Raw genomic sequence first — 24,651 nt, 5'->3', positions numbered from 1 at the left:
ATTATATCCAGGAATTGAAAACACGGATAAAGGAGTCATGGATGTTAACCAAGTCTCTGTAAGACACAGGTAATCAAGATTTGAGTCCAAAAGTAGATGTTCCAATTGTTCCGTTTTTGAAATCACACTGCGTATGTTTATATGTCCGCCAAATATTCCTTTTGGTTTTGTTTTAGGATTCCAGAGTACCGATGCGTGATTAACTGTTTGAAAGAGTTTAGTGTTTTGTTGTTTGGAGGTGACAATAGTCTGCAGCGAGATTAATTCTGCAGTTTTGGACGCACAGCATGCTGATATGTTACCTTGTAGTATGGAGGTCACTGGTGTTGCCGTGGATGTATTCAGCTGCGGTGAATGTTGTACGACCATAGGGCCCGGATTTGCATGAACATCCCCGCATAGTAGTAGCATAATGCAAAGAATCAACGCATATCCTTCCTGAACCTTTGCATGACGAGCTACTCTCCGTGCGCGTAGCTGACCGCTGTGTTTATCCTGATAAACGGCTCGCCCACCGTCCAGTACGTTAGAGTAGATTATATACTGGCTCCACGAGTCCAGTGGAGCAGCGATCGTCTTTGGCACACCGCCAGATGAAGTTGAACGTTCACAAGCAGCTACCCAGCTCCCAAACATTTGTGTAGTAGTGAGAGCCATCAAGTAAAGCACCACAATTAGCACACTTAAGGCCCGGGCATTTGTATCTTTTGTCAATGGCCATAAAGTCTTGGTTTTTACGGCAGTTCTTATATCAGGCAGCTTCCCAGATGTCTTTAGGATAGGTGAAAAATCAGCGCCTGCCAAGCTGCTGCTGCTAGCTACCTGTACTGCTGCCGATGCCGCCATCTTTTTCCAACTTTTTCCGAGTTTTTTTTTTTTAACTGTAAGAATTATATTTCTGATATGTGAAATTGGAATTTCAACTAGTAAGAAATCAATTCTTGATATCATCAATTGAATTTGAATGGCAGCCTATGGTGACATTTCACTAGTGAAAATACAATTACAGATATCAAGAATTGTAGTTTTTACTAGTTGCAATTCAATTGTTGATATCAAGAATTATCATTTTATCTAGTGAAAATGTAATTGTTGATATCAAGAATTAGCATTGTTACTAGTGAAAATGTAATTCCTTATATCAAATATTACCATTGTTACTAGTAGAAATCTAATTCCTGATATCAATAACTATCATTTTAACTAGTGAAAATGTATTTGTTGATATCAATCATTCATATCTTGTGAATGATTAAAAGTCAAAACGGCTTGCCTATTGCCATTCCCAGGATATAAATTGTTATTATCAAGAATTATAGTTCCCTTTCGTTGTCACTCCGAGTTCCTTCGGATGACGACGAATGGGGTTTCGCTTAGAAAGCCTATCAACTTCGAGTATTACAAAACGAGCCAATGGCAAAGAAATGCCATGGGTCTGCGGAATTTGCATGACGTAACTCCGCCCCACCTCGTTGGTATAAAAGGAGGACGCCGGCAACAGGCAGATATGTTTTCGCTTCGGAGCCAAGTGTAATTCTTCACTCCTTAAGCTATCTCTGATTGTCAGCTTCTTACGAGACGAGCAACTCTCCAGTGTTGGTGTGACGGCGATCTCTCGGCGAGTGCACACTTCCTATGGCAAGCCGTTTTAACATTTAATCATTTTAACCAACTAGTCTCTTTTCATGCTACTAGTACTTATTTTTTAGATACTAGTATCTATTCCATTAAGTACTAGTACTTATTCATTAGCTACTAGTGCTTATTATTTAGCTACTAGTGCCTTTTCTTTAGATACTAGTGCTTATTCTTAAGGTACTAGTACCTTTTTAAAGATACTAGTACTTATTCATTAGATAGGCTACTAGTCCTTATTTATTAGATACTAGTGCTTATTTATAATAAGCACTAGTAGCTAATGAATAAGTACTAGTATCTAATGAATAAGTACTAGTATCTAATGAATAAGTACTAGTAATATTTAAAAAGATACTATTCAAAATTGGAATACTTACTAGTCATAAATTAATAGATGATATAAAAACAGAATAGCTACTAGTATCTATTAATTTGTAGATATCTTCAACCTTATAAGGAACTAGTAAGGAAATATTAGGAGATATCTTCTTTCAAGCAGATTATTACATAAACATGAGTACTCTCAGCCATCCAATCAGAGTTCATATGGTAATGCAGGCTAAACTATGGCAATAGAAGAAGCTGATTGGTTAAGGGGAGAAAAGATGCGTTTAATATGACTTTTACATATAGACCATACTAAAGACTTAACTGTCAATAATAAAATCCAAACAACCGGTTCATAATTACCAGCCAAACAACCACAATCCAGAGATTGTGACTTTTGGAGAGCATTCATAATTCACATTAAAAAATTTGGATAGTCTGCGTCTGATATGCGATTGAATGTCAAAATTAAAGTAGCATGCACCAATTAGGCTACATGCCTATTCATTATTATATTTTTTATACTGCTCACTCGCACACAGGTCTGCAACACAAGATTTTCATAAAGGTAATAACTTGTCATTTTGGTCTGCTTGGGTTATTTTACGACAGATTTGCATCGGCTTGATTTGTTTTCTTTTTCTTTTTTTAAATCCACCATGACATTAATGGGCAACTGCGAGCAGGACTTTATGTGTGTGTGTGTGTGTGTGTGTTCCGAAAAAAGAAGGTAAGCCTTTAGAACAACATAAGGTGACTGAGTTACTATAGTTCACAGTTCCAATACGTTTTTTTATTAGTCTATTCAGCAATGGTGTAAAAGGCCGGTAAATAAAATACAACCTTAACATTGTAAACTCTACATGTAGGCTATGCGAATTTTACTTCCCCTTACTTTATGACAAAGCCAATAAATGGTATTCAGAAAACAAGATTTAAAAAAATAAGTAGCCATGTAGGCTATAATAAAAAATATACAGTAGCCTAAAGCCTTTTGTGCTCTTTATTACGAACAAGATTTAGCCTATTTAAACGCCAAGGCTAAACGAATTTATTTGTATCGAAACTGAAATTGTACGCACGTTGGGTTCGCGCATCTCTCATTCGGTCCAAAAGTTTCCATATTTGCAATGTAGGCCTAACATTTGCATCTATTAATATTTAAGTCGAGTCCCAACATAGGTTAAATCCGTGACTTCACAGCAAAGGAAATGAGTTTGATGACTAACCGGCACAACCTTTATAGCCTACTTTAGGCCTACAACAGACAAATTAAATTAAGCATGAATAACTTTCTATGTTTTGTTGACTGTTTTATTTTGATAATGCCAGAAGTGAACTGATAATATTGTGTGAGCGTGCGGTGGGTCGGCGCCAATTTGTTCCTCAGGGAAATAACTTAATACACTGTCATTTATAGACATACAGATATGACATCATTCGAAAGAGTAAAATGTATATTTTTATTTGTGTACATTCAAAATGACTGCAAAATGTCATGCCTTTGAAAAATAAAGAAAACATGCTTTAGCGCGTCTCGGTCTCTTTGAACATCTTTCTGGCGCACACCAAAAATTTACCAAAATACAGCAATAAACGCCTTCTTGGCGCGCCTATAGCCTACTTCTGAAAGTCAACATTTAGATTATTTGAAGTTAAATGCATTATATTGGCCTAAGTCACTTTGGAATAAATCACAGCGTGTTTCATTAGCCTATAAAAAACGTGACATTAGTCCGGAAAATAGCCTACAGTAGCCTAGAAGGCTATCAAATTATTTCACGCACCCCCTGCACTTGAGAACTGCTGGTCTACACCAGTCTATGGTCTCTACACAGAAGAAAATCCCTGCCTACTCTTCCCCGGTACGGATTGTGTCTGGTTGTTTGATGAGAAAAAGATTAAATGTAGTTGCAATAAACCCGTTAAGAATCCGTACAAATGCAGCAGCGGAGGACTTTTATTCTGCTGTGCGGAACTGATGAAGGAACAGTTTGATCTTCGGCTGATAAATCAGAGGAAAGGATAGTGTCTAATAAATAAGTACTAGTATCTAATGAATAAGTACTAGTATCTAATGAATAAGTACTAGTATCTAATGAATAAGTACTAGTATCTATTTAATAGGTACTAGTATCTATTTAATAGGTACTAGTATCTATTTAATAGGTACCAATATCTAAAAAATAAGTACTAGTATCTAAAAAATAAGTACTAGTATCTAATGAAAAACTACTGGAATCTAATATATATTATGTACTAGTCACAATTGGAATACATACTAGTCAGAACTGAATAGTTGATATCTAAATGACAGATCCCCATAGAAGTGAATAGCAAAAAATTAAATTTGTTACTAGTAAAAAAATAATAGTTACTAGTCACTATTTAAATAAGTACTAGTATCTAATGAATAAGTACTAGTATCTAATGAATAAGTACTAGTATCTAATGAATAAGTACTAGTATCTAATGAATAAGTACTAGTATCTAATGAATAAGTACTAGTATCTAATGAATAAGTACTAGTATCTAATGAATAAGTACTAGTATCTAATGAATAAGTACTAGTATCTAATGAATAAGTACTAGTATCTAATGAATAAGTACTAGTATCTAATGAATAAGGACTAGTATCTAATGAATAAGGACTAGTATCTAATGAATAAGGACTAGTATCTAATGAATAAGGACTAGTATCTAATGAATAAGGACTAGTGTCTAATAAATAAGGACTAGTGTCTAATAAATAAGGACTAGTATCTATTGCATAAGGACTAGTGTCTAATAAATAAGGACTAGTAGCTATTGAATAAGTACTAGTATCTAAAGAATAAGCACTAGTCGCTAATGAATAAGTACTAGTATCTAAAGAATAAGCACTAGTCGCTAATGAATAAGTAGTAGCATGAAAATAGAGACGGTTTATATGATTAAATGTTAAAACGGCGGCAGAGTTCAGATTCTGGTGTGCTGATATTTGTCTGCAGCCCAACTTACCCATCCTTCAAACACATTCTTTGACATTACATTCACTATGTGTTAACAATAATGTGCCTCAACAAGTAGCTAAAGTCATAATGATAACATAATGATAAATTTCATACAATAGGCCTATATTAACCTTAAAGAAACTTTATTAGTTGTTGATGCCGTAATTATTAATGGTTTAGTTCTTCATGAGTCATACATTAACACATATGATTATCAATGCATTAGTTAAACATGAATTAATGCATGCACCCGTATTGTAAAGTGTTTCCATTTAGGAAATTATAGTGTTAATCTGTTTTTAGAATTTGTGCATTGATTAAAAACAATCTGAGGTGGGCTCTGTGTTTAAAGTTTTGATGAATGGCTGTAAATGCTCCAAACAATCACAAAAAATCCTAACAACCACAAAAATGACACCAGAAATTTGCAGTAGTGTTGTGATGCACTGTAAAACCTAACAGTACTATTTACTCAATTAAATTGAGGTCACTGCACTCATATAATACCGAAACTTGAAGTGTCTTGAATGACTGAAACAGAACTCAAACTGAATGAGTTATAGAACATTTCTAGATCCCAGAATGATAATTGAATAATAATTGTATAGTTAAGTTAATTAATCATCAATTAAGTGATGATTGCTCATTAGTGATTAACACCTGCTGTTAACAAGCAGAATCACTGAAGGAAATAGAAACACAAGAAATACAAGGTTTAAGGTCACCATGATGGAGATCAGCGTTTGCTTTAGTTGGGCTCTTGACCCTTGATGTTTGAGTACAAGTCTTTCTTTGGCTGCTGTAATTGAGTGTTTATAAAACATTTGTTATTGCACAATAGTCAAGGAAAAGTATGAACAGATGATGAAGGTCAAGATATGATGATGACAATCATCACTTAATGACTTGATTCTCTGATCTCATTCAGAGTCTAATCTCTGATTATATTATTAGTTGTATTTGAAAATAGATTCTACAACATAAGAACTAGCAATGTTATGAATTTCAGATAGTATGAAGGATTTTACAGAAAATGTGATTCATTACCAAAACTAACACAGATATCAAGAATCAGCATATGAATCTCAATAATGGTGACCATTAAAAAAAACTATTCATACTGCAATGTATGCTGGGTACTACCATAATACAAACCTTATCCATGGCTCCCAGCATGCATTGCAGCATGAATCATTTTTTTAATGGTCACCATTGTTGAGATTCATATACTGATTCTTGATGTCTGTATACGTCAGCATGATACCATAGAGGTTTTTAAAATCTGATTGAAAGGGCCTTGCAGCAGAATCACAGTTCTTAGATAATGAATAATACAAGTTATATATCACCTGTTTATCAGAGAATAATCTCTAGAAAAGATCAGAGAATCAAGCCACCAAATGTTGATTCATCATTCCATAAATCATCTTCAAAACAAAATTTTCTTTTGGCTTATGTGCCATAACAAATGTGTTATATAAACACTCAGTTACAGCAGCCAGAGGAAACTGGTGTTATAAAGTCAAGGGTCAAGAGCCCAACTAAAGCAAACACTGACCACTATCATGGTGTCTTTAAATGAAACTCAATGAATCATCTTCATCTAAACCTCTGTTCATTTACAATAACAACTTCTGTAGACGCATGATAAAAGTCAAACTGGTTAGTAATAAGTGAAGCTGGTAATGCTGTTTGTGGAGTTGTTCAATCCTCCTCTGCTGAGATCTTGAGAGATTTAAAAATATTTTATCTTCAGTTGATTTCATCTAATGTTGTGGTTGGAAGTCAGTTGTAGTTCTTGTGTTTCTCTTTCCTTCAGTGATGTTAACAGCAGGTGTTCATCATTAATGCTCAACAATCACTTAATTATTCACTTAATTAATCACTTAATTTCTTGACTGCAATATCTATTTTTAGTGAACTCAACTGAAATAATTTCAGAGTACTCATAACTATTGTTTTTTATAAACTTAAATGAATTGAGGTAATCGGTTTCCTCAAATGCAATGAGTTAGCTTAACTCATTGGATTTGACTTTGTGTGATATTGTGAGCTAGCAGTAACTGCAAGTGCTCTGAGTTCATTTAAAGTTTGTCATTTCACTGTTTTTACTCAATAAAGTGAAGTTTCAGCTATATACAGTATTAAATGCAGTGTAAAGTTTAATTGCGTTTTAAGAAATATTATTGTTTTAGTGAACTCGAGTAAAATAAGTTCAGAGTACTCATAACTATTGTTTTTTATAAACTTAAATTAATTGATGTAATCGGTTTCCTCAAATGAAATGAGTTAGCTTAACTTGTTGGGTTTTACAGTGTGTCTGTCTGTGTTCCCCCTGTCTTTGTGCACTTGGTTCAGTCCTGTTCCCTGGTTTCCCGCTCCCCGTTATCTCTATTAGTTACCCGTATAATGAACCGACAAATTCGATATTCTGTAAATTTAAAGCAATAAAATTTTCTGATTTAGTCAGTCTGAATACTGGCGTTTTTATGTTTAAAGTGAATAGGAAAATAGTGCCTGAAAATATACTATGTTTGTTTGAAAACAGGGAACAGAAATATAACTTAAGAGGAGAGAACATGTTTAAAAAACAGATGGTCAGAACAAACTTTAAAATGAATACCATCTCGGTAAAAGGGGTCGACTTGTGGAATGGTCTCACTGATGATCTTAAGAGGAGTAATTCCATTCATTACTTTAAAACACAGTTTAAAATCTTAATTTTTGACAAATATTCGGATGCTTAAAAAAAATTGTCCAAGATAAGTTTATGCATAATTGTTGTGTTTAGATTTCAATAATATAAGTAATAAATAAATATTTGTAATCAAGTGCAGAGGTTTGTATGTATGTATATGAGTATGCAGTATGTGTATATAGGAATGAGTGTATGTATGCATATGTTTATACATGTATATTGTTTATGTTCAAATTTTGATGGGTAGATGTTGATGTAAATGATGTAAATAGGGTAGGCGTAATAAGCCATGGCTTCAGCCTACACCTGTTCGGTTACCTTCTTTGTTTGTAATGAATTTGTTGTATATATTCTGTTTTATGTTTAGTAACCGAATAAACCTTTATTATTATTATTATTATTTATTAGTCTTCACAGGTGTCCCCGATTAACCACGCCCCCTTGTCATCTTGTTTAGCTTGTTTGCCCTTGTATTTAAGCCCTGTGTTTCAGTCCAGTCCTTGTGAGTTCTTGTGTTGTTACGGTCGATGTTGGTTTTACTGTGCCTGAGTCTTGTTCCTGGTCTGAGTCTTTGTATTGTTTTCAGTTTATGGAATAAAGTGTGCTGCATGTGGATCCTGCTTCCTCCTTGTTTCTACTGCATCGTGACAAAGTAGCCTATTTTTTTATTTTATTAACTGAAAGTAACGGCGCGGCGCGTTACAGGCTACCATAGGCTACTCACGCGAATGATGAAATTGTAATTGTTTACATAGACCACAAGAAAGATTAATTACTGAATTTACACAAAAGTTTATAAGTTTCTTAATTCTTAATAGTGTGCGCTGTGGAATGATCAAAAGCTGCAAACGTTCGCTGATGCTCAAAGCAACACAACACATCAAGATCCAGTGGCATAAACTTTTGAAGAGGATGTTAATTCTTATTTCATTTAACGATCTTATATCTGCCCTGCAAGCTAGGCTACATAGAACATGCCTATTTTCCAGAAGACAAAATAAGAACAATTTACTCCCCAATCATTCTGTGCAAATGTTAACACCCCCTGAATTTTAATGCATTGGCGTTTCCTGGAGCATCTGTAAATGTTTTCACTAATGGTTGTAAGTCCCTCAGTTATCATCAGAGAATGGATCTCAAAAACCAGTCACTGCTGGAAAGAGTGAAATTATGCAGAAGATGCTGAAAAGCCAACAATCCTGGAGGATTTTTCTGAAGAACAGTGAGCAGGTGCTCAGGACAAACATGGGACTTTAATGCATTATCAAAGTAATGACACGCAGGCCTACTGAGAATCAAATAAAACGTTTGAAGCCTCATTTGTGTAAATGCAGATTTATAAAGCTATATATTGTACTAGGCTATATATATGTAAACATCTGTTAATAAATATTTGTTGCAGTGCTAAATAAATATGTAGTAGCCTAATTTATGATTTAAAAAAATATATATTATATATATATATATTTTTTTTTTTTTTTACAAATTATTGATATTTTGCAGATTCTGCAAGCTGTACATAACTTATGACTTGGCTAAAGAGTGCAATGCGGATATTGATAAAATAGGATAAAAATTGAGGCAGAATATTAGAATATTATAGGCAGAATATTAGTAAAATATTCCATATTTTACTACACTAGTTAGATAATTTTAAAAGTTTTAGAATTATTTTATTTTCGTAATTTTACATGCATGTAAATCACAATTTTTAAATTCTCCGAAAATGTCCACGTTTTCGATGATCATGTAGCAATGGTGTGAGCGCGTTTAAGACAACGCAATTATGTGCAATTATGAAGGCACTGTCCCCGACTGGAAGAGGAACGTAACACATGTTAAGAAATTTACTGAAAGAAAAGTTGAATTTAAGAGAATGTTTTTTTTTTGTGTGTTTTTTTTTTTAGTTTATGAAGTTTCAATCATTTTAGGTTTTATCATTATGGCTTAAAGCACAGTTTCCACTTTTGAAGAGAAAATTGTGGCATAAACATATTTTCACTCAGATATTGCTATTGCACAATTAATAATAAATAAACACTAGCAACACGTCTAGTGCTTATTATTATTAGTGTAGGCAAGATTTTCACTGACAATCACTGTCATTAATAAATAAATAAATAAATAAAAGTTACACAGACATACTCCGCCCCTAAAATTATGACGTCAAGTGCCACTTTACCAGGCATTTTTTGAAAGTGCATCGGCATCTGATCTGATATGGACACGCAACAGCAAAACAGCGATCATTTAATTCAAAACAACGAACAACCTACAGTAGCCATATTTGATAGAGTGTTTAATGCACTGCAACGTGCCAGACGCGAATTAATGGCTTCAAATACAGCTGATACGAACATTTTAACTGCAACCAGAACACTCTTCAGGAGGCGAAGAAATCAAGTTCAAGGTAGGTAGCCTAAGTTACTTGTGAGTATGGATGAATTTTATTTGAATAGTGACTAAGTTAGATCGAAAAAGGCTATAACCCTAGTTAGAAGGATAAATTAGGAGTAGGCCTAAAGGGTACAAGAATTGAACTAACGTATGCTACAAGCTGATGAAGCATTATGAGTAGCTAGTAGTTGTGTAAGCTGTGGACTTTGATAACATTAACAACACATTTGGCAGATATATAGAAAATATTTCAAGAGAAATCTTCAAGTAGTTTGAGAGTAGAAAGATCGACTCATTTTGGCGGGCTTTATTTTAGCACTTAGCAGCGACAAAATGTCTGTTCAAGATCGCCCCCTATTGTCCAAATTCAGTCACTGGTTTAATTTACTCCAAGTGGACTATATTATTAGTGCACTAAAGTAGGGAATAATGATTGAGACTAGGTGGCGATTTCGGATACAGCTGGGCCTGTATCCGAAATTAGGTGTGCCTAATCAAAGACTATTAATATACAAAGACTATTAATATGAACACAATTTCTATCTGCAATGTTCAAACGTCCCGCCTTCTAAGTAAAAGAGCCAATCAGCTCGTCGTCGCGTCACTGCAGGTGTCGTTTAGCTCCGGTGAAACCATACACAGGCTGCGTTCCAGTCCACTTTTAGACACACACTTGAACTTTCCTAAGCACTTCCCCTAGGGTGAATCCCTGCCTCCATGAGGGAAGTTTATATGGGCAGACCCTATTTTTTACAGTCTATGGGGCAGACCCTCGTTCCCTCGATTTTGACCGAGGGAGCGAGTCTACTTCAGGCAGCTCCATACACCACAATGCGACAAGATTGTGACGTCGCCGCAGATCTCGTCCAATCACCACCACCAAAAACAACTCTAAGATATATTAATTATAATTTTTTATATAAAACAACCCAAACACACCTATACATTTGGATGCTGCATTAAACAAATTCTTAAAGGGTGGAAAAAAGTATAATAAAACAACTCAATAGCTGATTCCAAGTGACCAAGGGCTTAGGATGTTCCAATTCAGCCCATTGCAGTTTCCGCCAGTAGTGGGCACTCAATGACGTACATCCGAGTGAACGAGACAGAGGGAAGTTAGCGAGTGAAAGGCATGACAAATTTTGGACTGGAATGTAGCCCCAGACTATAAAGCAGGGAAACATGAAGTTCTGAACTTCCATTAAAAAAAAACCTTTCCTAGTGCACCTACTACATCCTGTGACGTTCCACAAATTTGTAGCCATCCGCACCTGCAAACAATCACCACAGCTCATTAAGGACTAAAAACTTTTTGAGCTAAGTTGATTGTAGAGAGCATTGGTGACCAAACACCTGATTCAACTCATCATCTTATTTGTAGAGACTATAAGACATGGATTGGGTTTATCCATTAAGGACGATATCTATCAAGCAGTGCTGAAGGCATTGCAATACAGGAACATAAAGAAAATAAATTTGATTAATACTAATACGTAATACCTCTTTTGATTAGGCACACCCACCAGAAGAGGACGTTCGACCTGGCAAGTGGGCCTCTTTCTCCTCCCAGGACCAGATATTCAGAGACTGCCACCTTTGTCTGAGCGTAATATACTGACAAATAATGGATTAGGTTTGTCATTCACTCTTAAGCCATGGAGTGGTTCATTGTTTTACATAAATAAATGTTATTTAAATGTGTTTACAATGAATATATTTCAAAACACAATAAATTTCACAATATATTTTTCAAGGAGTTCCAGCAAAAGGAGATAGCAGATGCCCAACTGTCCACAGTCGATTTGAACTGGAGTCTGGGAGATTTAAATAATTTCGTTTGTCAGAGCTTCCCTATGATTAGCTTAAACCTGATTGGGTTTGAGTTGGCAAAAGTGGATAAGGCAAAACGCATTAAGAAGATCCAAGCAAGCTCTATGAGGGATCTAAAGAAGATTGTGGGGAAAAGCAGACTTTATGTTGTCCCTCGTGCTGAAATGTGCCAGGTACGTTGTAGTTTCAGTGTACAAATGTATGTCTTAAAATTCACTGTGAGATTTCATCATGATGATGTCTCTGCAGACAAGCAACATGCCACTAAATCCAGCAATCCCAGATGGACCTGAAACACAAATGGTTTAGAGGTAATGTAAAAGTTATTTCAGTTGCTTCTTTTTACAGAATGAAATTCTGACAAATTAATAAAGACTTAAACTGTGATAAAACACTTAACTTTTTTGTAACAGTTAGTTTTTATTGTCAGACCTCTATTTTTAGTCTTGTACAAAAACACTGAATGACCGATTATCTCAATTGCAGTCATTAAATTGAAATAATAGTTCATTATTAATACAATCATTAATGTTATTGATACCTTTTAGTTTAAATTTTTAAAGTTATGTAATAAAAATGCTTGATTGACGGATGTTTCTGAAAAGTTGGTGTGGCAAATTAGCTCGAAAGGGAAGTATATAACTACACATATTGGTTATGCTTTAAATTCACTGAGATTTCATCATGATGATGTCTCTTCAGACAAGCAACATGCCAATAAATCCAGTAATCCCAGATGGACCTGAAACAACAAATGGTTTAGAGGTAATGCAAAAGTTATTTCAGTTGCTTCTTTTTACAGAATGAAATTATGACAAATTAATAAAGACTTAAACTGTGATAAAATATTTACCTTTTTTGTGACCGTTTTTGTCAGACCTCTTTATTTTTAGTCTTGTACAGAAACACTGAATGACCAATTATCTCAATTGCAGTCATTAAATAATTCATCAGTTCATTGTTAATACGTTCATTAAAACGTGGTTGATCTCACTGAGATTTTCATTATGTCTCTGCAGACAAGCAACATGCCACTAAATCCAGCAATCACAGCTGGACCTGTGACAACAAATGGTTTAGAGGTAATGCAAAAGTTATTTCAGTTTCTCATCGGGCTGCCACTGACTAAAGTTTTTTTTATTTTTTTTACTTTTGGTTGTTTATTTGAAGGTACAATATGTAGGATTTTTGCAGTAAAATATCCAAAAACCACTAGGCCAATGTTATATATTTTGTTTAGTTGATTACTTACAATATCCCAAATGTTTCCAATAGGGATACAACCCTTTTTCAAAACCGATCTGATCCGATACCAAAATTGTGAATATCGACCTATACCAGCGCAGTTTTTTTTTTTTTTAGATCAAGTAGAATTTCTAGAACTCTGTGTTTTCTGTATTAAAGGGTTAGTTCACCCAAAAATGAAAATTCTGTCAATATTTACTCTCCCTCATGTCGTTCCAACCCCGTAAGACTTTCGTTCATCTTCGGAACACAAATTAAGATATTTGATTAAATCTGAGAGCTGGATCACTCCTCCATAGGCTTCTAAGGGATTGAATCTTGACAGCCCCGAAAAGTCATTAAAGACATCGTTAAAATAGTTCAAGTGACTTCAGTGGCTAGATCTTAAGTTTATCGAGCTACGAGAATACTTTTTGAGCTCAAAAAAACAAAATAAAATAGCGACTTTATTCAAGTATTCTCTTTGGGACTGGCGTTGCGTGTGGTGCTGGTATACGTCTAGCAATCATTCCTGCTTTACACCACAGTCATGTTAAAAACATCAATGTATTCACTCATCCATAAAAGATCCATCAGATTGACGACAAGATCCATAATTCAGCTTAATGCTTTGCGTCATCAATATACGCCTTTGTTATCGTAAGAGGTAAGTGACCCCTGGTGGTGAAAAATCCTATATATTGCACCTTTAAGCCATTCGGCGACTAATTGCATGTTTATATTAATTACTTTTAATAAATATAGGCAAACTTTTAGATTTACTTCCCGACATACTGTAATTACCACAAGGACCCACTGTTAACCATCTGTTCCTTTACAAACTGTATAATTTCGCTACAAGGTCTATTTTTTTTGTCTGCGTCTAACCGACTAATAATTTTGTTCGACTAAGCTGTTTCTAGTTGACTAACAAATAGTCAACTATTAGGGGGCAGCCCTAGTTGCTCAGATTAATCTGAAAATAATAACATGACCAACCATTTATTGCTATGGAAATTTTACTGTACATTTACAAAAGCAATCTTCTTACCACAGTTTAAAGTATTGTAACAGTGCACATTTAAATACAAGGCAATTTAAGTTAATTGACATTACTACAGAAAATATTATGACTGAACTATACTGTATAAATATATCTTCACAGGAGTGGCGAGCTATAAGAAGACAACAAGACCTAGAGTATGAGCAATCATTGAGAGCTGATCAGGAAAAGGTATGTCTTTTAATATTTTTAAGTATTTGCATGTGTAAAATATTATTGATGGATCCTGATAGTTTTCCCTATTGGCAGGATCAGAGGAGACAAGAAATGTCACAATATGAAGAAAGGCGCTTAAAGGTGCTTTCAGCTTACCTATACTCAGGAAGGTGCTCCTTTTAAAAATCGGATACACATTCCAACCATTTCTTCCAAATAACTTTTGTCTCTCAGATAATAGAGGAAAGGCTTATGAGGAGAAGTGAAGAACCAGCTGAAGGGATACCACTGAAATTTACTTTCCCGGATGGCACAGTAAAAATTAGACGGTTCCAAGTATTCGATGAAATGCAGGTAAAGGTATTAAATCAAGATAATGTTATGTTGAGTCTATCAAATCTTTCTACAGTGTTTTTGGCAGGGCAGCCACAGCGAATTTTGACTTTCTCGTCAGTGGTGGTGTGAACCCACAGTTAGCCTGCTCTCATGGATCCAATATAGTGCTACACGTGTTTTTTTTGTTTGTTTTTTTTTATCCATTTTCGTTCAGACATAACCGACAGTGTTTATGTGAATAGCCTACACGCCAAGACAGGCATTTCGACATACTTTTTGTTTTTTCAGGTCCTGTTTGACTTTGTGGGAACACATTCCTCAGCCACTGAGTATTTTTATATTAAGGAAGCTACATCAGCAGTATCAATAATCAGCACAATTTCTGGAACTCTTCTGGATCATTACCTGATTTCCCCATTGAACATCCATGTTCGATGGATGGACATGGACGATGTACAGGTAAGTAAATTCCTATTGGCAATAACCCTAACCCTCTCCATCCAATAGGTCTTTAAGTGACCGCAGTTCTGTCTACTGTTGGTTATCTGTGTCATTAATGATAATCAAATGACAAACGGAAACTTTTATTTAGGATTAATTTAAACAGTTAAGACTGCACAAATATTTTTTATTTGATTATTCAATTTCTGTGGTATTTCTTATCTGAATACTACTTTTAGACCTACCTGAAAAATAGACTGCATTGTTTAATTTATATATTGTATATTTTGTATTTATTTAAGCTTCTCCTTGTAGCTTTTTCGTTCTTGTTTTATTACTAATTATTGCAGCAAAAGGACCTCATAAAAACCAGGATGTTTCTCAGCAGGATGTTTCTGCGTTCAACTTTTCATGCTTCACTTTTTACCTGAAAAGAATGTAGTTTATGCTACACATACTGTGTTTTCAAAGGAATTCACAGAAAGTCGTCATCCTTCATAAATGCTTATGGAATATTTTATTTTATTTCAGGCCATTTGTTTGCAGCAAAATCCCATTTTAACAACTTCAGACGAATTTGAGGCTAGTGAGGTCGTCCAAGATGACCTTGAAGTAATGGATTCTGGTTCTCAAGAAGGAATGTTCTCCAACCACAGTGAGGTCGTCCAAAGTGACTTGGAAATAATGGATCCTAGACCAGAAATAAACACCAACTACATTGACATAATGCCAGACAATGTCATAGATGAGCCAGATGACCAAGAACTTCAAGATGGTTCTGAAATCATGTAAGTGGCTTCCATTGTGAATTGTTTCATTTTACTTAAACAGGGTGTCTCTTAAAAAGTCGAAACATTACGACAATAAAGTAGTAATAACATGAATATATCTGAATAGAGACAGCATGGATGTGGAGAATAGATAAATCTGCTTGACAAACTTAATTTAATTTTGTCGGGAATTTACTTTGGAATTCTATGCAAGCTACGGCCTTACAAAGATAATAAGTAATACGTTTACAAGTGTATATAACTGTACAACTAGAATGAAACATTTAGGCTGCTCTAAAACAATCATCTTTTGCTACAGAATTATGATTCAAACTAAGATATTGCCTTGACTTTACTTGCATTATTATATAAAATAATAAAATTGTTTATCTGAAGAAAGAAAGCCATATACATTGCACATAGCATGAGGATGAGTAAATCATGACAATTTTTGGGTGAACTACCCCTTTAATTGCTTATTGTTTTGTGATAACATTGTCAGGGACATGGGAGACCTGGACTGCTCTACAGAGGAGATGCTTCTGGAGCTTGGGCAAGCAATAAATTACAATCAAAGCTGCAGATTCAACATTAATAGGAAAAATGTACTAGATGGTGCATTTAGAGCATTAAGACGAAAATCCTACGATCCTTTTAAAAGAATTTCGGTCCGATTCTCTGATGAATGTGGCAATTTTGAGGAGGCTGTGGATTTGGGAGGCCCTAGGAGAGAGTTCCTCACCTTGCTCATGGAAGCAATTGAAAAATCTGCACTGCTTGCAGGCCCAGATGGAAGAAAAAACCTTGCTCTTGATTCCGTTGGTGTGCTATTTAATTTATTGTTTTTACATATTTGTTTTTACAACCTTCAACCTTGTAATAATGGTCACTTTTCCACTCCAGCATTCAGAGAAGACAGATACTACCTTGCTGGTAAAGCAATTGCTGTCAGCATGGTTCACGGGGGACCTTCTCCTGGATTCTTTTCATCAACTTTGTACGAATGCGTCTGTAACGGGAACGTGTCACCAACCATAGATGATGTGAATGACTTGGATTTGCAAGCAAAAATCCAAAAGGTAATTTTTGTATAAGCAACTAATTAAACCGTTAACTTTTAGGGGTGAGAATCTCTAGGCACCTCACGATTCGATTACGATTCAGAGGGCTGCGACGCTAAAACAATAATTATCGATGTGTCTTTTTTGTGTGTGACTTCTTGGTACTTTTAACGCAAAGTAGTTATAATAACCCTAAAGAATTTACTTTCAATATCTTTTATTAATAAAACAAATGGAAGTGATTTGCCAAGTCAACTGTAAGGTAACATTTCCCAGCATATGTCCCAACATGGCAAAGAACCAACAGAAAAAAAATGTGTGCCTGTACTAGCAGCAAACTTCTAGTCAATGAATACAAACTTAAACATATTCTGAATCTCTAACATAAAATAATAGACTGCAAATAACAGGAGGATGTTGGTTAGAAATGTAAACATTTTGCTGTAGCAAAATCACAAACCTCTCATACAAAAATAATGCTTGTGGAATGCAGTACAGTAAACCTACGTATTACAGATCTGTTTACAGCATAAACAGATTGATGTGAAAATCAAACAATACAGAAAGCAGCTCTCATACAAAAATAGGGTAGACCACAATGAAACTATGCCAATTTTCCATACGTTCGCTTTTAATGAAGAGGGTGCCGTTCTGATTTTCGTTCTCATCATGCGTCTGTTATGCGCACGCCACAGACTGTCCGGGCGCTGCACTTCCATACTTCAGACTTCCGCCTTTTGCGTTGTCAATATTACATTATTAAAAGAAGAAAAAAATGAAAATTGACATTTGTGAATCGATTCAGAATCGTTGTATGGTGAATGTCACCAAATATATATATATATATATATATATATATATATATATATAACCGCTAATGACCAATCAGAATCAAGGACAGGAACTAACAGTTTTATTATATTTATACAACAGTTTGTTCTGGTCATTGACTCTGATTGGCTGAGGTCTTTCCAGCCATGCGATGTTCTACCAGTATCTCCACAGGAACCGTTTCAGCGGTTGTATCACTCCTCCAACGCCTTTATTGTCTATGTGTCCTTTTTATGTGATATGTTTATTTATTCTATTGCTCTGTGTTTGTTGTTCTGTTATTGTGAAGCACTTTGGGCAACGTCAGTTGTATTAAATTGTGCTATATAAATTAATAAACAAACAAACAACGCATTTCTCACAGCAAGATTCATGGCGGATGAGCAAACCCACCATAATTTTTTCACCAGAATACACTCACTGAGTCAATCTCTCTTTCTCCCATTCTTCCAAATACTCTACATTAAAACGTTGCTTCATTGAAGCGTTAGTAATGGAGGCTTGGGCTCAAACTGTTAAACCGCCAACTTGAGATTTGTATAAATGCCTCATTTATTTGAATCTGTGGCAGAAGGAAGTAGTTTCGCACAAAGACCTTTCTTATTTATTTCTTTATTCACAATTGTGCCATCAAACTGTTGTATTAATGCAATGTAACACTCAGCCGAATCTCAGTTGTGCTGATATAGAGCCAAAAAGCACACGGAGTGTGATATTGCTTACTTAAAGTCATAATTTGTATTGTTATTAAAATTCATGTGTATATTTTCCAGATTGCCATTGCTGCAACCATGGAGGAGTTATGTCAGGCAACTGAGTGTATAACCGAATACCTGGCAAATGCAGGCTGTCTTCGAGCTATAAAATGCCTCAGAGACAAGGATCAGCTTGTAGATGATATTTTAATGTTCCAGGTTGTGAACAGAGTCCATGGCCCACTTGAACGGTAAGAATGATATATAATGATCATACACTCGAGATTAGTTGATTCAATTGCACGATCAGTTTGATATTTCTTAATGGCCACATATTTGGACGGTAAGGCAGATTTAGTTTACTTTTTATATAATTTACTTTACAGCTTTAATTTACATTTTAGTATGCCATTCCAAACTTATTTAATTTTTTCTGGCCATTTTGTTTTTTATGTCTGCTTTTCTTCTTATCCTATCACATCATGCAATTTCTAAAACCTGAAATATTTATCAGGTTTTTTTTCTTGTGATGAGTGATCAGTGAGATTAGAGTTATTGCAGCAACAGGAAGATTACAACTTGAATTGATACTCTTCAAGAAATATTTTGGGTTTTAGAAATTGCAGTGATGGGACAAGAAGAAAAGCACACATAAAAAGTAAAGAATAAAATGGCCAGAAAAAAATACATTTACTTTACAGCTTTAATTTACATTTAGTTTGCCATTTCAAACTTATGTAAAGGTCTCTTCACATAAGTTCCATGAAAATTAATATATATTTATTATAAATGTAATTCTGTATCGACTAGTAAACTATACAATTCTCTACAGGCTTTCATAAATAACAAAACCTTATCCCATGAAAATGTGACAATTGTTGTTTGTAAGGGAACCCAGGCTGTTCGTGGTATTTTGCCCATTCATTTAAGTTGCGATTGTCAGCACCGACACTTCGAGGTCCGCGTGCTCGAAATGGACGACACGAGCTGCTTATTCAGCGGTGCCGTGTCACTTTTCCAAAATCGCATATAAAGTGGCCGAGATTAGCATATATTACCATAGGCTCTCTGTGGACGCCTCTGGGGGTGCCATTGCACCGCGTGGGAGTCCACCAAGTGCTTTTGGGGTCCGCCAACTACCTACTCTTCACCATAGTCCTCCTCAGTACCACGAAGTGCCTATTTTGACCCCTAACCACCTATTTTCTTCTTCATTGCCACGAAGTGCCTATGGGGTCCCCTAACCACCTAAACTTCACCATAGTCTTCCTCAGTGCCACGAAGTGCCTATTTTGACCCCTAACCACCTATTTTCTTCTTCATTGCCACGAAGTGCCTATGGGGTCCCCTAACCACCTAAACTTCACCGTAGTCTTCCTCAGTACCACGAAGTGCCTATTTTGACCCCTAACCACCTATTTTCTTCTCCATTGCCACGAAGTGCCTATGGGGTCCCCTAACCACCTAAACTTCACCGCAGTCTTCCTCAGTACCACGAAGTGCCTATTTTGACCCCTAACCACCTATTTTCTTCTCCATTGCCGTGACGTGAATTCGTAATTGGCGCGTTTCACCCATAGACTGTAAAGGTTTCACCATCAGTGTGCAATGCGCGTGACGTCTACGTTCGTCAATAAATAAACTGCACGTGTCTTGCGGAAGAACATTGTAGACGGAACTTCTCTCCGTTAATGTCTATGGCGAGTCACGCAGGCACTGGGCTACTCCGCAGCCGAGACGACCCCGGGATAAAATAGTCCGAATATAAACACTTATTATAGGCGTACCGTAGTGATTCAGAATAAGTTAAAAACTCGGTTTGGAAAATGGATTCATGATGTAGCCTACTCGTTCATTTTGAACATAAGTTACGGACTGCAGCAGCTGATACAACGGCGTTCTGTGGCTCAAGCGTCCACTCGCGCAAATGCGACCACATAACATTTTAACTCGCACATTCTCAAAAAATGGTCGCATATGCGACCAATTTGGTCGCAGTCTGGAACCCTGAGTCACATTCAAATCCAGACTCAAAACACATCTGTTTAGCTATGCATTTACTGAATGAGCACTGTGCCACTGTTCGTCCGACTGTTTTTACTGTACTTTATTTTATTTTTTATTCTAAACTGTTTTAATTATTCTTATTTGTTTTGCTTATTTTCTTTTCTTTATTCTAACCTGTTTTAATTGTTATTTCTTTTGATTTTTTTTTTAATTTCTTCTATGTAAAGCACTTTGAATTACCATTGTGTATGAAATGTGCTATATAAATAAACTTGCCATGCCTTGCCTAGTTGTTAGTCTTAATGAATAGTAAATTCAACGAAACAATCTGATCAGCCAAAACACTGACGCTGTTTTTCATGGCAACGGTGTGTTCTACTTAGCAGCATCTGTTATCAAGAAATAACAGACCATATTCTACATTGGAATTCTACCAAGCCATGTAATAAAATTATTAAGTGGCTTGGTTGAATTCTAATGTAGAATATGGTCTGTTATTTCTTGATAACAGACGCTGCTAAGTAGAACCATAGACTGTAAAAAATATGGACAAAGCGTCTGTGACGTCACTCATAGACTTTCTGAAGAACAGTTTTGAGGCGTTTATGGGGTGTATAGGCGGCGCCATCTTGGAAAATCTTTTCAGAAAGGATACAGAGGTGGTATGATGTGTTGGGTCAGATCATGGCCGAGACGTCAAATTTCAAGAATTCCACTCGGCGCAGCCCCTTATCAGCTGTCAATCAAAGTTAACCACGCCCTTATTTGTCATACATTTTATATCTAAATACGATCTAAACTAACGAGTTAGAAAAAAAATTCACCCCCCTCACAGTTGTTAGGCACTCGGAGCCTATCAAAAAATACAATAAAAGTCCATGGGACCAACCTGTTAAAAACATGAATTTATGCTGTGAAAACTGACATTTTAACATGGACATTTGCTCCCTTTTGGGACCTGCCCCTAGCGGATTTTAGATGTATTGCAGTTTTTCCGCACTTCCAGGTAGGCTTCATTTATCAGATTAGAATGTTGCCGCTTGAGTAGAACACACCGTTGCCATGAAAAACAGCGTTGCGATGGAGTCTAACCGTAGAGACGGAACGGACTAGTTTCTTTAGCGGAAGCAATACAATTGTTTTTAAATCAACTCCTTTTTATAATCAATATTTCGAATCAAATTATTGATTTATTTTGTAGGTAGCCATGTAATAAGCGGGGTAATGTATAGCGAGGCGGTTGTTATAGCGAATACCACCCCTTCAGGCTCCGCTAGCGTCGGGCTCCTAGTCAGCCTGTTGGGTTTGTATTTGCTATAACAACCGCCTCGCTCTACATTTTCCCTTACATTTATTTATATATATATATATATATATATATATATATTAAATAAAATATATATATTGTTAAAGAAAATCCTAAATACCTGATGAGACGAATATTTCCATCCATGTGCCACAGACTGTTTGGATATGGCACATAATATGTTCTTCTGGCCACGGCAGTACTCCATCTACGTGCAGCTGCTGCTGGGTCAATGTTCGTCAACATTACTCTCACTCTCTGTCGTGACACCAGCAATCCCTCTGCTCGCAGCAATGCTCTCATCATCTGTGATGTTTTGGTATGCAAATAATTACACAGAGTTTGATTTACCCCCAGTTTCACAGACAATGCTTGAAGGGATAGTTCAGCCAAAAATGGCTGACTCACCCTCAAGCCATCCTAGGTGTAAATGACATTCTTCTTTCAGACGAATACAATCAGAGTTATATTAAAAAAATATCCTGGCTCTTCCCAGCTTTATAATGGCAGTGAATGGCCGTTTCTGTTTTGAAGTCCATAAAAGTGCATCCATCCATCATAAAAAGTGCATCCATCCATGATAAAAGTGCATCTATCCATCATAAAAGTGTTCCACATGGCTCTGAGGGGTTAATAAAGGCCTTCTGAAGCGATGCGTTCGCGTAAGAAAAATATCCGTATTTAACACATTACAAAGTAAAATTCTAGCTTCCGGCCAAACGCACATACATAGTCTACTTACGCCTAAAGCGCAATTTAGTTTTAAATATGGATATTTTTCTTACACAAACGCATGGCTTCGCTTTAAAAAGGCCTTTATTAACCTCTGGAGCTGTGTGTAGCACTTTTATGATGGAGAGATGCACTTTTATGATGGATAGATGCACTTTTATGATTGATAGATGCACTTTTATAATGGATAGAAACAGCCATTCATTGCCATTATAATGCTTGGAAGAGCCAGGGCTTGTTTAATATAACTCCAAATTCGTCTGAAAGAAGAATGTCACATAAACCTAGAATGGCTTGAGGGTGAGTAAATCATGGTCTAATTTTCATTTTTGTGTGAACTACCTAGTCCCAAACTATAATGCATGTTTGAATTTTTACTGAAAGCAACTTGCACTGTGTGCCATTGTTTTGTTTGACGATACACAGTTTTCTAAGGCACATTTATAAAAGCTACTTAATGTCCTAATTGAACTAAAACATAATCCTGGCTTTATCTAATCCCTGTGAAACCAGGTCTATACATGTTATACTTGAAAATAAAGAGCATTAACTCACACATGTTGCATACCTGTATTACGCTCTCATATTTGTATATGCATGGTCATAGTTTGCAATGTACAGACATTTACAAGTCACTTTTTTTTTCAAATTATTGCAACACCTGCATTTGAATGGTGAGTGGATTCTGAAACTTAAACACCTCTGATCTGAACTGCATACTAGAATACTACTCTTACTCGGGATCAGCCTAAATTTTAAAAACGGTCTACAAAATTCACATTTAAAGTAACAAAATGTAAAATTACAATAATAAGGTACAACAATATAGAGATAAAAAAAAGTTTGGTACTACCTCATTGCCAGATCTGGGATATAACCCATGAAGTCATCTAATGTGCTGTTCCAAATCCTCATCAGTCAACGATCTTGACATGGAATTCCTAGTTGGCAGCCCTAGAGCTTTTCTTCTCTTATATAAAAATGATGCCGAACATCCCAAAAGTTGGGCCATGCGCTTGGTGGTGTAGCCCTGGGTCACCAAGAATTCCAGCTGTTGTCTCGTAACTGTGATCTTAGGTCTCCCTCGCTGACCTGTGGATATACACACACTGTTAAACAACATTGACTAACAACAATAAATGATTTATTGTGTAAAATAAATATTTCAACAAAATTTTACTTGAGAATATGCTAATCATGTTTTAACAGAAACTAATAGTATAATAGAATAACTAATAGAATAATAGTAATGCATTTTGTATAGTGGCAATGATAGGATTTAGTTTATTTTGTTTTTTATGAAGCATAAACATGTAAGAACAGAATGTTTGGCAGCAGGGGTTTTTCTAGACTTTTATCAGTATTGGGGCAAAAAGTAGCATTGGGCTCCCCTAACATTTTCCAATTTCTTGAATAATAAATACTGTGCATCAATAATGTACTGTATGAATTCTCTAGCTCAAATTATCTGTATAATTAATTATAACTAAACATGCATTTTATTTAAAACGAAACAATGACGTCAAGACAACTTTATATGCATTTTTGAACCGCATATAGAATCTCAAGACTCTGCCTATTTGATTTCTTTATCGTTGGGAATTCCATTATTGTAAAAAACAATTGAAAACTCATTGATAACAATAAGAACACGTTTCTTAAGAATAATGATTGTATTTGCCTGTATTTTTTTCCTTTTCCTTTTTATATCAATGTATTCAATGCAGTGCTGTTTTTTTCTTGCAATACAAAATAACTGCATGTGTTCACATTAAACAAGCTTTTTTGTTTGTTTGTTTTTTACCTATTTACATAAAATAATATTAAAGGTAGCCTATACTGTAGACTATACAGTGGATATTAAATTATTCCTTCATGTAGGCTACTGTAACAATGTATTTGCAACCAAAAGCCAAAGTCAGTAGTTCAATTCGTTCGAGTGCTGTAGCGTTTTGATAACCTTTTTTATTATTATTATTATTGCCAGTCATCTAAGCTCGGTAAACACTACAGGTGCATGATGGTCAGACACTGAGAAGTTTAGGACTTACTTTTTAATTAGTCTTCTCATTAACACCATATTTATTCATTCGGAAAGATTTGGGGATGCGGAACAGACATGAAAACGAGAGGCGAGATTAAT

General features: G+C 35.5%; 1 protein-coding gene across 1 annotated transcript; it reads left to right on the top strand.

The window, feature by feature from the left end:
* Positions 1-24,284, top strand: LOC143713375 (uncharacterized). Its single transcript, XM_077204844.1, has 15 exons — positions 1-69; positions 11,570-11,689; positions 11,811-12,059; positions 12,136-12,197; positions 12,589-12,651; positions 12,906-12,968; positions 14,276-14,344; positions 14,423-14,470; positions 14,564-14,683; positions 14,954-15,124; positions 15,638-15,894; positions 16,379-16,698; positions 16,780-16,955; positions 18,542-18,714; positions 21,933-24,284. Exons 5-15 carry the CDS (start codon positions 12,598-12,600, stop codon positions 21,952-21,954), a joined length of 1,473 nt encoding a protein of 490 aa, XP_077060959.1. The 5' UTR covers positions 1-69; positions 11,570-11,689; positions 11,811-12,059; positions 12,136-12,197; positions 12,589-12,597; the 3' UTR covers positions 21,955-24,284.
* The last annotated feature ends 367 nt before the right edge of the window (positions 24,285-24,651 follow it).

The sequence above is a fragment of the Siphateles boraxobius genome, unplaced genomic scaffold, assembly GCF_051911475.1.
Source record: "Siphateles boraxobius isolate OS27281-9 unplaced genomic scaffold, OSU_SipBor_1 12, whole genome shotgun sequence".
Lineage (NCBI taxonomy): Eukaryota > Metazoa > Chordata > Actinopteri > Cypriniformes > Leuciscidae > Siphateles > Siphateles boraxobius.
Note: the sequence above shows the minus strand (reverse complement) of the source record. Positions and strands in the feature narration are given on the sequence as shown.